Below are 12,651 nucleotides of genomic sequence, written 5' to 3' on the forward strand. Positions count from 1 at the left end.
AACACAGCCACTGGTTTAATCGATGCAGCTGATACTGTTCAGACAATTGTTGGAAGTCCTAGGAATGAGGCCATAAGATCTTTTGGTACTTCATGGCTGCAGTAGGGAGTTAGTAGGCTGTTTCCAGGATAGACCAGGGCTATACAAAATCCAAAAGTGAAATCTAATTTTTCAGTCCTCTTTATTAAAAGCAACTGTGCAAAGGAAATAAAAATTGAACTAGAAGTGACTCACCAAACCCGTTTGTGTTTTCGTTTTCTTTACCTATAAAATTGGAATCACTTTCCCTGGCTCTTGATAATCTGAAATGGAAGTGAGAAGGTTACTGCAGAATTACGAAGTTGGTGCTTTGTTTTCAGCTTCAATTGTTCTGCCACCACCCATTCTCAACCAGACCTCTTTCTATATGTCCTCTGTCCTTTTTGTGTCCTTCTGCTGGCTCATGTCTCCCACAATTCCCCACAGCAGTCTCACACCAAGACTAGGCAGTGCTCTTGCTCTCTACCTTCTAATATCCTCATCCATATCTGTGGAGACTCCTGGGTGACTGACTCATTTGGGGGAAGAGCCAACCACTATTCTTTGATAATGGCCAGTCAGTGAGTCTCTCCTTCCCATGTAACATTTGCATCGTACCCATTGCCTTCCTCTGCGCAGGCAGGCATGCATATTTGAGGGTAGGGATCCTTTTCTCAAATTGCACCAGGTAAGGGAGGCCCTGGATGGAAGCAGGGTGAGGTACAAAGCCTCATGGGTTCAAAGCATTATTGTTATTGGCTATATATAAAGTCATGATGAGGGGCCTATTGCTGATTACTAAACTGTCTCTGGAGCTGAGTCATAGCCACCATCCCATGGTTTATGTCAAGACATATTAGTATGATGATGATGATGATGATGATGGTTGATGCTGCTGCTGCTGCTGCTAGCTTGCCCTTATCATCTACCAGACAGGTTTTAAGTGCTTTGGCATATATCATGTTATTTAGTCCTTAGAAAACTCTATAAGGTAGTTAGTGTCATTATTCTATTTTACAAATAAGCACAGAGTAGTTAAGTGGCTTGCCAAAGCCATGCAGTCTGTAAATGGCATATCTGGGATTCTAACCAAGGGGGTATGACATCAGAATTTCATGGTCTTAACTACTGCACTCTGTGAGTGCAGTTGTCTAGAAGAACATGGATTTTAACTGGACCCAAACATATCCCAGTAGAGCCAGACTGGCACATTTCACGGAAATCCTTTCAGCTTACTTATCTTTTGGATTTACTTGAAAAGCTTCAACCTCCTAGTCACCCAGAAGAGTGAGGACACTTCTGTTGGGGAGACGAGGAATACATATTTCCTTTCTTTACAAGTGTCCAGCCCTACCTGCCCCTTACAAAGCAGTTGAGGGCATTACTGCCACATGCACCTTAGAGAGGTAGCACCAGAAGAGGAGGAGCTAGCTGGTGGAAAAAGACCCAGTTCCCAGACCCAAGGAACTGAAAAACTAATCCCATCATATTAGCAAGGCAAAGCAGAAGGAACAATCTCTTATACCTCCTTCCTTTCCCTTTCTCTCTATTTGCCTTAAGGCTGCCCCAGTTCATTTACCTGAAATCATCTAGAGAAATGCTTTGCTAGAAGAGTGCCATATGCACCTTTAGGTAGGGAGCTCTTCCATGGAAGTCCATGGGCAGTCCGAGAAATCTCCCTTTCCCCTTTCCCCAGGAATTACTTGGAGCCTGATAGTTCTCCGGGGTCATCCAGGAATATGCAAAGTAGCTGTACCTATTTCAAGATCTATCGGTGTGGGACCTATAAATCAGTATTTTTTTTCATAAAGCTCCTTAAATAATTCTAATGTTCAGCCAGACCTTGAACCACTGACAGTCTTGCTCTGTCTTCCTCACTTTACAAGAAGTAAGCCTCCATCATATTCCTTAAGCTCTGTGAAACATAGACACATGGGCATGTGTGCACGCACACACACACATGCATGCACACACACACACACACACACGGACACACACACACACACGTTATCTGCCTGTTAATTCTATTTCCTCTGATTCCCAGGTAGAGACCATTGGAGATGCTTATATGGTGGCCTCAGGCCTCCCAAAGAGGAATGGCAGTAGGCATGCAGCTGAGATTGCAAACATGTCCCTAGATATCCTGAGCTCTGTGGGTACCTTCAAGATGCGACACATGCCAGAGGTGCCAGTCCGGATTCGAATAGGCCTGCATTCAGGTAACAACGGCCAGCTAAAGTAAGAAAATACATTCCCATGTGCCTCAAGAGAAGGGTAGAAAAGGTGGGGGAGGGTAGTACTTCCTTGATTACTGTCAGCTGTTTTACCCAGGTATCTAGTGCTGCACAGTTTCTTTATGCTTACCCAAGTTTTACTCTCTTACCAGCACCTGCACTACCCCGGTGGGCAGCAGTTCTTGTCATAGGTCCCAAACCCTTTCAATCTACCTTTCTTGTTAGAGCCAACATTTCCTATCTGCCTCAAGGGAAGATTAGAAAAAGGGTACTATGCCCCTGATTACTTTATGCCTAACATTCCCTCAACTGGCTTTTATGACAGACTCCTCACTCTCTGAATGGTTTTTCTCCTTGTGATTTACTGGCTCTTTTGAGCAATTCCTACTCTCTAACTCTGGCTGCTCCCCCATTTTCTGCAGTGCTCTGAGTTGTGGTCTCCTTGCTATCTGCATTTCTTGATTTCTGTTTTGCAACCTGGCTTCCATTTCCTACCATTGTCTGATAATCTCTTCTGTCTCTCTCTGTCCCTTGAATGTTGATATTCCCCAAGGCTCAGTCTTTCATCCACTGTTTTTCTCTCCTCACATGCTCGTCTCTCATTCACATTTATGCTTAACTACCATTTGTACACTGATGGCTTCTGGCTCCACACCTTCAGCACAAGTGTTCTCCCTTAAGCTTCATCCTTGTCTATCAAGCTTGCTGCTGAAATCTCCACCTGAATGGTCCCCATGGACTTTAGACTCAAATCCAAAACAGAATTATTTTCTTCCCACATGGGCTTCCTCCTCTTCTGGTATTTATTCTCTATTTCAGTTGATGGTACTACCATTCACCTAGTTATTCCAGTTAGCCTTGGGAGTCATCCTCCTTGACTCCTCCCTCACCCTGATTTTCCAATTGTCTTAGCAGTAATTCTTTTGGGAAATAAATATGCCCATGAGATCCCTCCTTCCAATCCTAAGACATATGAAAGGGTCACATTTTTTTATTTCAACAAACATGCTTGGATCCCAAGTCCCTGCCCAGGCCTTTTTGGTTTGGGATTCATGCTTTTTTGTCCCTGTTGACAGATATAAGCATCTTGGGTGTAACTGTTACTTAGAACAAGAGTGTAAATCAGAAAGGCAGTCATGTTTGCATCGTTATAAATGTGCTTTCTTGTAGGGCAAAGGGTTTATTACTCATTTTGCACTTCCTTCAGATTCCCAGAGCTATTTGGTGGCAACTTTGTGCTTTTATGCAGCAACATTCCTCCCCTTGCTACCCTACAGGGCCAGTTGTTGCAGGAGTGGTGGGTCTCACTATGCCCAGATACTGCCTGTTTGGAGACACTGTGAACACAGCTTCTCGGATGGAATCAACAGGGTTACGTGAGTAACTAAATGATGGGATCGGATTGGAAAACTGACTATTCTTCAAGAGGGGGAAGGAGATTTTAATGTTTTTTTTTTTTAAATAAAACATAATTTGAAAAGATTAAGGAGATTTTATACACATATTTCCTGGTCTCTAATAGCAAGCCAGTAGGGGGTGATGTTGGATTAAACATGTATCTTTCTTGTTCTAGAAATGCAGCTGTAGCTAAGTGACACTGAAATAGTCAGTCAATTTGCTGAAAGCAACTAAAAGTGTCCTTTGGGTAAAGAAAAAAAAAATTGGCCAGCCTGGTGGGGTTGGGGAAGTCGTGTTGAAAAAAATAAGTAAGGAACTGGCATTTTTAGTTTTTCAACTAGTTTCTGGAGACATACCCAGAGTAAGCTGCCTCCTATAACACTGGTGTTTGCTGCTCTAGTCCTCTTTCTGGACTAGTCAGGATCCCGGGAGTTCTGATTTTATCAAAGAGCCCTCCTTGAATTGAGCTAGCAATAATTCCTCAGCCTAAGGAGTTTGGAAATCTGAAATAATTAATTCCAATTTGCCTATATATGAAACCTTTAGTTTCTATCAAAACATCCATGGTATCAAAGATACCATTTCTTCCCCCCTTCTTTGAGAATAAAACTGCACAAACCATTATACCATCTGTCTGTTGCTGGTGCCTCTTTATTGGTTATGTACTGCCACTACTAAGGCAATGCCAGAATCACAATGTGCTTTTACCTTTATCATGGTTGAGCAAAGCAATTTGTTTATGCTAATATAGGAAAAGTATAGAACACAATAATAGGTTCTATATACAGTTTTCATGGATTTTATGTTTTAAAAACATTGAAGCTCTTAGCAGCCTTGGCTCTGGCTGCTACTAGGCAAGACAAGCTCGTCCCAATCTCCAGCAATATACACAAACTAGTCCCCGATGATATGGTGGCCTGTATCACAGTGGGTGGTGCCCTGTCTGACCCCACTCCTCATCACTCATGTGCAGAAACAGGCTTGCACAATGGGTCCAGTCTTAGTCAATCTAGCCTGTGCGGCTATGATTAAGGAGGCAGCACGGAACTTAGAAGCTGTTGTCAGAATAAATTTTCTGACATCTGGGAAAGTCTTCGAACTCTACAGACATGGCTGAAGCCATGGAAGTAGTCATCCAGGAACTGCTGCATGCATATGACTTTGCTCTTGAAGTGCAACTCAAGATGAAGTGAAATTGATCATGGAACTGCAATGCAGATTTGGCATGGTACTTTGGACTGATGTAAGCTTGTAGAAGACTGAAGTCATATTCTGGTCTGCACCAGGGAAACTCCACTCATTACATATTGGAAATACAGAGCTGAGAGCAGAAATTGAATTTTCAGATTTAGGTAGCACCTTGTCCAGTGATCAGCTAGGAAGAAGAAAATGGAGTGAATCATGCACAGCAGGTGTTTATTAAGCAACTGACTATGCAAGTAATGCATTGTGAGGGATACAAAGAAACATACACATGTCACAGCACTAAAGGAGCTGTGAAATATGGGAGTAAGCTCCACACTTGATTGAAGATTTATAAAGAGGGAGCCTCATGTTGTATATGAGATCAGGACATGTCATGGGTATTGAAAAATTAATTTCATCAATATCTCCTTTATGCCCAGTTGAATTAACTGGTTCTGGAATGGAAGTAACTAGTGACCCAGTCTTGGCATGATTCTCCTTGCCACACAACTGGATGCTTGTTGGAATGAGCTATCTCTCTTTTTTTTGGCCTATGTGTTCCCCACTAGTAGGATTATGACTGGCGACCAGATGCTAGTGGAATGGCACACGTAGTGCTGGCTAGGAACACCCAGATGCACATGTGGCTTTTAGGAACCCTTTTTGAGGAGAGATTTTGGGTGAGCATGAGTTACTGAGAAAGACACAAACAATAGTACTGAACTATGAAGAGAACGAAAATTATTATGAGTACACAAAGCAGAAATTTCTTGCAGTTCTTTTTAGCCACGCCTTCCAACTTTGATTGCTCTCAGCTTCTGAATGAATTATTTTCTCAAGTGTGTGTGGGAATGTCTTGGACTTTTATTTAAGACCCAACTTGAACAAAGTCTCACTTCATAGGATAATAGTTTTCAGGAAAGTCAAGGATTCTACCTCAGTTAATAAATTATTGTTTTTCACCAAAGAATTACATAAAATTTTTAGTCATCGTTCTCCATGTAGAACACTCTTATCCCGGGTTGGGCTCATTAGTTGGAAAATAATACATTCGTGTGTGTACACAGCTAGATGCATTCACCCAAAGGAAAGGTATAAATGTACAATTGCCACAGAATGTTGACAGAGGTCTTGGGACGTTTTTTTATTGATGTTTTATTTTAAGTACAGCAACACTGAAAGATAGTTGTATGGATGTGTATGAAGAAAGACACCTTTTGTCTCTTAAGTAGGGTATGTAGACCTTGGGAGTTCTGCTTTGGCAGCAGCCTGTGAAAGAAGCTGCTGAAGCCAAACTTCCCTCTAAGGAGGTCACGTTTCAGCTGGGAGCACAGTAGTGGTAGCTGGTTTCTCAATCACAACCCTCAAGTTAAATTAACACCTTTCTATTGCATGGCCTTTCATCTGAGATAGTGTCTAGGAGGCTGATAGGTGCTACAGCTAACACCTTATTTGGGCCTGGTGAGGAAGGCCATCACTCCCCGTTCCTCCTCCTGTGAAACCCTAACTGAAGCTCGCTCTCTCTCAGGCACTTTTTGAGGGTCTCATTCATTTAGAAGCAGGGGCATTTATTACATTAATATTTTCTCATTGATTTTACCTGAAAGGATCCAGAGTCACTTCTGTCTTTCTTTTTACAGCTTATCGCATTCATGTCAGTCACAGCACTGTGACAATTCTTCGAGCTCTCAGTGAGGGCTATGAAGTGGAGCTTCGAGGAAGGACAGAGCTCAGGGTATAATGTCCTTTTGTTTTTTCTTTAAATCAAACCACTTGGACACACCTGCTTCTGGAGAGGTCATGGTCTGCTGAAAGAGTTTACATGGATGTCTGGGACGTAGGGCTATAATTCGGGCAGAATATCCAGCCCTGTTTGCCATTCCCAAGAGATTGTCCCTTTTTGCCTCGGTTTTCTTCTCTTTAACTATGGCTACAATAAGGGGGATTGTTAAGACTCCTGAATTTTTCAGACTATGAGCTGTATCTTTTTTTCTAAAAGAATTGCCCAGAATTTGGTTTTTCAATGAGCTGCCCTATTATTTACATTTTCTTACTTCCATTGTGTTTACTCTTTGGCAGCTCCAGACATTGTTCAATAAGGTAAAGTTATTGGTGAGTTTGGGTTTTCTATTTGCCTGCTCAGTGGCCACCCTTTTAAATTTTTCATTCACACCATTGACCTTCCATTTACAGAGAGGCTTTATGTCTTTCCCAAAGGACCGGGGGGAATAAAGTCAGTTCCCATGAAAGACATTTTGCAGCACCTTTTCTCTCTGTTAGGACTATCATTTGATCTGGGATTCAGGATTAGAATGATTTTCCCCGTTCCCTTCCTTCCATCCTCCTTTCCTCCCACTTTCCCTCCCTCCCTCCAGTATTTTTTCCTTCCTTCCTTCCTTCCTTCCTTCCTTCCTTCCTTCCTTCCTTCCTCTCTCTCTCTCTTTCTCTTTTCCATCTCTACTGGATTATTTTCATCTTCCTCAGAATAAACCCAGAGCCCCTGGCTGCCCCATTTGTAAGAGACTCTAGATATCTGAACATCTAACTTCTTTATTTTGAGATGAAGAACCAAGGCCCAGAGAGGTGAAGTAATTTGATCAGGGTCACACAGGCATTTGATGGCAGAATGAGGCCAAAAGCCAGGAAGCCTGAATTCCTACTCAGTACCCTTTCCATGATACCATTATGCAGGAAAATTATTTTCTCAGTGATTATGCTTGGGCAAAGCAACACCTGGGTATTGAATGATGCATAATTTGTTTCTGTCATTGGCATGCTTTCTTCAAATGGCAGAAATTTACATGGGAAAGGTTTTCAGAAGTTAAAGTTTTGGAAGGCTTGATTCTAGTTGATCAATTTCTTTTCTGGTTAGTTCTAGTGTGTCTCTTCCAATAGATCCTAATATCTTCTAGCAGGTGGAATGAGTCATTTATGAGGGGACAGAGGTTTCTTTCCCACCTCTGCAGAGAAGTCAGTGAGATGATAGGAGTAGCAATATTACTTTAACAGTGAATCAAATCACTCAAAGGCTTTTGTAATCCCTCTATATATTGTCATTTCTCAGTAGAGGAGGACAAAGGCAGCTTTATTTCCTGAGGCACTTTCCTCTCTGTATTGCTGGGCACAGATTCCCTCATTTAAAAGCTGAAGACCTGAAGAGGTAACACTGTTGAAACTGAAAAGAAAAAAATATCACCTGCCTTTATGGTTTATATTATGCCCCAAATTCCAGTCAGAAGTAATTATACCTTTGGGTGTTCTGAGTACAAAAGCAAGACTATGTCAAAAGGGCCCCTTCTAGCTTCATATTTTCCCTTAACCCAGGGAATCTGGGAACATGCTACAGCAAGTTGGAGAAAGAGGCAGGAAGAGACTTCCCCTAAGGCCCTGTCAGGTCTCGCTTATTGAGGTGGTAGAGGCTTCCTGATTGAGAGGGAGATACTGAAAGAGAAGAGAGAGAGCCCCAGGGGAAAGGAAGGCACAATAAGAAAGAAGAGAATAGGAAGTAAGACCCAAAGAAGGAAGGGAGAAAATGAGAGCTCCTTTCTGCCTCTGTCCCCTGTCCCCTACCAGAGGCAGGTATTGGACATTACGTAATAGGGACTGGGGGACAGGAGATTCCTTGTCCCTTGGGGGCATGCAGTATATCCCCAATAAGACCATATCACCAGCACATTTCAGAAATTCTGAGTCAACATTTCCATCCCTCATTCAGTCTGTGTTGCTGGAAAGGAAGAATTGCTTTAGGACATGGGTCAGAAGGACCACATTTGATAGACCACCAGGTGTGATGGCAAAGATGATGGCTGAAAACATCCTCTCCTTCCAACTGGTTGATGTTTGAAATTCTTCCATCAGAGCCTCTTCTCTTGGGCTCAAGGACTGGATCCACTACCAACAACACTATTTTCCTATTTCATCTCCTTCCTTGGAGTGATGACACTTTAAGTTGTTTCCCTTAGTGAAATCAAAGGTGTGGATTGGATTGGATGAGAGAATACATAGCGCAGTTGAGCAATTTGGTGGATGAGGGTTACAAAGAAAGCCATCAGACTGAGGAAACTGAGGTAGATTGGGGGAGGGCTCATTTAGAAGTGACAAGCTCAGCCTCTCTGGAGAGTTGTCCTACTGTCCACTCCAACTCCCACTTTTCCTGTACTGGCAACAAATCATGAGTGCTTAACTGGCTGATTCTGCTTTTTTTAATATTGCTCTCCTAATGGCCTGGTGATATGTCATCTTATTACCTCTTTTCTTACATGAGTCCTGTTTAAGTTACCATTTCTCTGACAAGTTGGAAGCTTCTTGCTGAGACTGTGTATATATCTAGGCTTATCAGATATGTTTACTAGGGCTTCTTAGGTAGGTTTACATTTCAAAAAGACTTTCCCAAATGGTTGTTCTCAGCCAGTTTATGTCCTTGCTGGAGGTGGACACTTGTCACCTTGTCTCTGAATTCTGGGGCTAAATAGTATTTGATTCATAGCCCCCTAGGCAGTAGTCCTGTTTTATTAGTGATTTCTCTCTTTTCCTCAACCTCTTCCACCCATACCCTCAACTCCTAACACACACATATACAAGTATACACACGTGTAAGCATGTGCACACATGTATGTGTACACACACACACACACACACACACACACACACACACCAGCAATTGAGCTAAGAAATAATGAGGCTGTATTGACAGAGTCATGAAGGTCAGAAGGTCTGGTCTGTAATTCTTGTCCCATCAATGACTCAATGTGTGACACTGGGCAAGTAACTTTATCCTCTCTGTGCTTTCATTTCTTCACATAGAGGCCTCTTCTGACCTGTGATTATCAGGAAGCTCATTAATCACAAGGTTTAAAATTCCCAACAGTTGCTTTTTGGCCTCCAGACCTGCCCCTTGACTCCAGTGTGTTGGAAAAGCTGTATTGTATAGAAGGAAGAGCATTTAAAATTTGGAGTCTAAGACATTAACTAGACTTACTGTGATGATCGTTTTATAATATCGAATCATTGTATTGTGCACCTGAAATTAATATAAAGCTATATGTCAGTTATACCTCAATAAAAATAGCTAAGTAATATTAAAAAGAAAATAAATAAAACTTGGAGTCTAGTAAAATTGGTTTCAAGTTCCAGCTATGCCTGCTTATTGACAAGTCATTCAATTTCCATGAAACTTAGTGTCCCTATTTGCAGAATGAAGTTAATAATAAACCCACCTTCTAGAGTTTTTGTGAGAGTTAAAAAACATGGGAGATGCCAAAATGTCTTAAAGGTGTCAGGCCAAAGTAAGATGCTATTATTTAGGAGAGGGGGGTCTCTGGGACTCTGTAGGGATTGATACCAAGCCAAAGGATTTGCTTTAGGTTTTGGTTATTGCATACTTGCACCCCCTCACACACACATTTTCTCTCTCTTCAGCAGAATTTTGGAAGTAGGGTGGGTAAACAGAGTTAGGATTCTAAGAATTCTCCTGGATGGGCTCCAAAACCTCAGAGAGTCCCTGGGGCTACCCTGCATACTCTTTTATTTGGAAACCTGCCTGAGTCCATAACACTCCCATTCTCTTTTGCAACCATTAGTTTTGGTATCCCGGTGTGTCCCAGGACTCACCCAAATATCTGGACAACTCTGGCATCTACAAAGCTCCCCTGGGGATTGGCATGCCGTCCTGATAGCCTCTAGGTCTCAAGAAAAACAGCCAAATATGCCTGGGGGTTGGGACCCTCAAGTTTGAGCTTTAGGAGTATGTTTTAGCAAAAAGAGGCTGAATGACAGCTTGAGTATTCCAAGTGCTCAAGGCTTGAGTTTTCTAGTTAATGGAGCAGTCATTTACTGAGCAACTGTTCTGTATGAGACAATACACTAGGTATTGTGAATAAGAAAGTTTAGGAGGCAGAAAAGTTTTGCTCCTATTTAGAGCCCACAGCATGGCCTGACAGTGTTTTTATTTAAGTACACTGTGAGCTCCTGAAGGACAGAGCCATCTCTGTATTTCCAAACCTAGTTCAGTAAGGGTGGAATAAATGTAAGAATGAGTGATATTAGTATATTTTAAAGTTGTTCATTTCTTCTGAAAACAGAGTGGCTCCAAACAGTCCAATTATTTGAGGTTTAGGGTGAGTTGGTTGCCAACTAGCAAAGGTTGGTCTGTTGTGGTATTCTCCTCCTACTTTCCTATAGTGGCCTTTATCAGAGCCTTGAACCAAATATCTGTGAAATGCTTTGAGATTCACCTGTTAAATGTGCTTATTATTACTATGGTTGTTGTCATTATTGTTAAGGAATGAATATATGTGATGTAAAATAGAGAACAATGGATTGGATATTTAAAGGGGGGCAAACTTAATTGGAATCTCTAAGTTCAACAATTTAGAACTGTTCCAAATGAGATCAGCCGAGAGTGAGACCACATTTCAGATTAATGAGTTGGAACCACATCCCATTACTTTTCTCAGTCTTAGTAAACTGAGAATTTTTTTTCTTATGGATTGGAGGAAATGAGAGAACATATAAAAGAGAATTGAGAGGAGGAGAGTGAAACACTTTGAGAGGAGGGTTTACTGGAAAGAGGGGAGCAAAGCAGAGTTAGAAAATGATCAGCTGGAGTTTGCACTCCCTTTCTCTTCTCAGACCCATGGTTCTTGACAACCAAAGAACTGGGTTGTAGATGGAGGCCCTGGAGTCTCTCTCTGCCTATAAGAATGCCTTGGAAGGAAGAAAAAAACACTGCAGAAATGTAGACTTCTCAAAGCAGCCAGGATGCCCTCGCCTTTAAAGTCGCACATCCTGCTTTCCATTTCTATTCCATTTTGGGGGTATTGTGAGAGCCTTTGTATGGCAAGTGCTTGGGAGATGTAGACTCTGAATATGCATACTCTGGATATGAAAGACAACAGGATGCATAATGCCAAAAGATAAGGGCAAAAATGAGAAACAAAATCTTGAATTCAGCATTCAGATGTTTGGTTACTATGAAGCCAAAAAGCCACATGTCCCAAAGATGGAGCTGTGTGGCAGTGGGTAGACAAAACATCTGGATGACAGCTTGAAATGGTGTTCACTTTTCACCTGCATGCTGTGTCAGCTTATGGAGGTTGCCTGAGCCTCAGGTATAAATAGCAAGGAAGCTGTGTAGAAAGGAAGAGTCCAGGGAGTGGTGATAGGGGAAAGCAGAGGCAATTTCTGAGCCAAACTAAATGCTTATACCCCATTGACCAGAAGGACATCTTTAGGAAAATCAGTTATAGCATGTTTAAGATTTTCTGTATTTTCTATAATAAGGGCAAAGGCACAGAAGAGACCTTCTGGCTGGTTGGAAAAAAAGGCTTCACAAAACCCCTTCCTGTGCCCCCGCCAGTGGGCAAAGATGGGTAAGTAGAGTTCAGGCTTAATTAGAGTCTTCCTATGTCTGCTCTCCTCCACTCTCTTCACTATTTTTGTGTCTTTCCTGTCCCACAGACAAGTAGGCCATGGTCTGCAACCAGTGGAGATTGCAGCCTTCCAAAGAAGAAAAGCAGAAAGGCAGCTGGTGAGAAATAAGCCATAAGGTAATGGCCAGCAGGAAAACAGACCACGGGAGCTTGCCAAATTTTCAAAGCCAGGGCTCCCTTTGGCATGGGTGCCAGTCTCAGCCTACATTCTGTTGGCAGAGTATGATGGAGTTGGTGAATTTCCAAGCTCCACTGAGTTGAGCAAATACCTTGTGGGGAGGCCCATTGCAGAGCAAGCTACATCTGAGGGAGGTCGGCTGCCCTGGCCTGGGAGAGACCCTTGCCTCCTGCTCTGATAACATATTTGAATGTTAACAAGGCTGGCC

The 12,651-nt window shown here is 42.3% G+C and overlaps 1 protein-coding gene across 1 annotated transcript in view; it reads left to right on the top strand.

Moving 5' to 3' along the window:
- The window catches only part of GUCY2F (guanylate cyclase 2F, retinal), a 90,534-nt gene extending 78,153 nt beyond the window's left edge, over positions 1–12,381 (top strand). The window contains exons 14-18 of the mRNA XM_039233529.1: positions 2,063–2,237; positions 3,530–3,628; positions 6,476–6,570; positions 12,117–12,205; positions 12,294–12,381. Coding sequence (XP_039089460.1) covers positions 2,063–2,237; positions 3,530–3,628; positions 6,476–6,570; positions 12,117–12,205; positions 12,294–12,381 — 546 coding nt within the window. The remainder of the gene's footprint in view (positions 1–2,062; positions 2,238–3,529; positions 3,629–6,475; positions 6,571–12,116; positions 12,206–12,293) is intronic.
- The last annotated feature ends 270 nt before the right edge of the window (positions 12,382–12,651 follow it).

This window comes from Hyaena hyaena, unplaced genomic scaffold (genome assembly GCF_003009895.1).
Source record: "Hyaena hyaena isolate Hyena2069 unplaced genomic scaffold, ASM300989v1 scaffold_77, whole genome shotgun sequence".
NCBI lineage: Eukaryota > Metazoa > Chordata > Mammalia > Carnivora > Hyaenidae > Hyaena > Hyaena hyaena.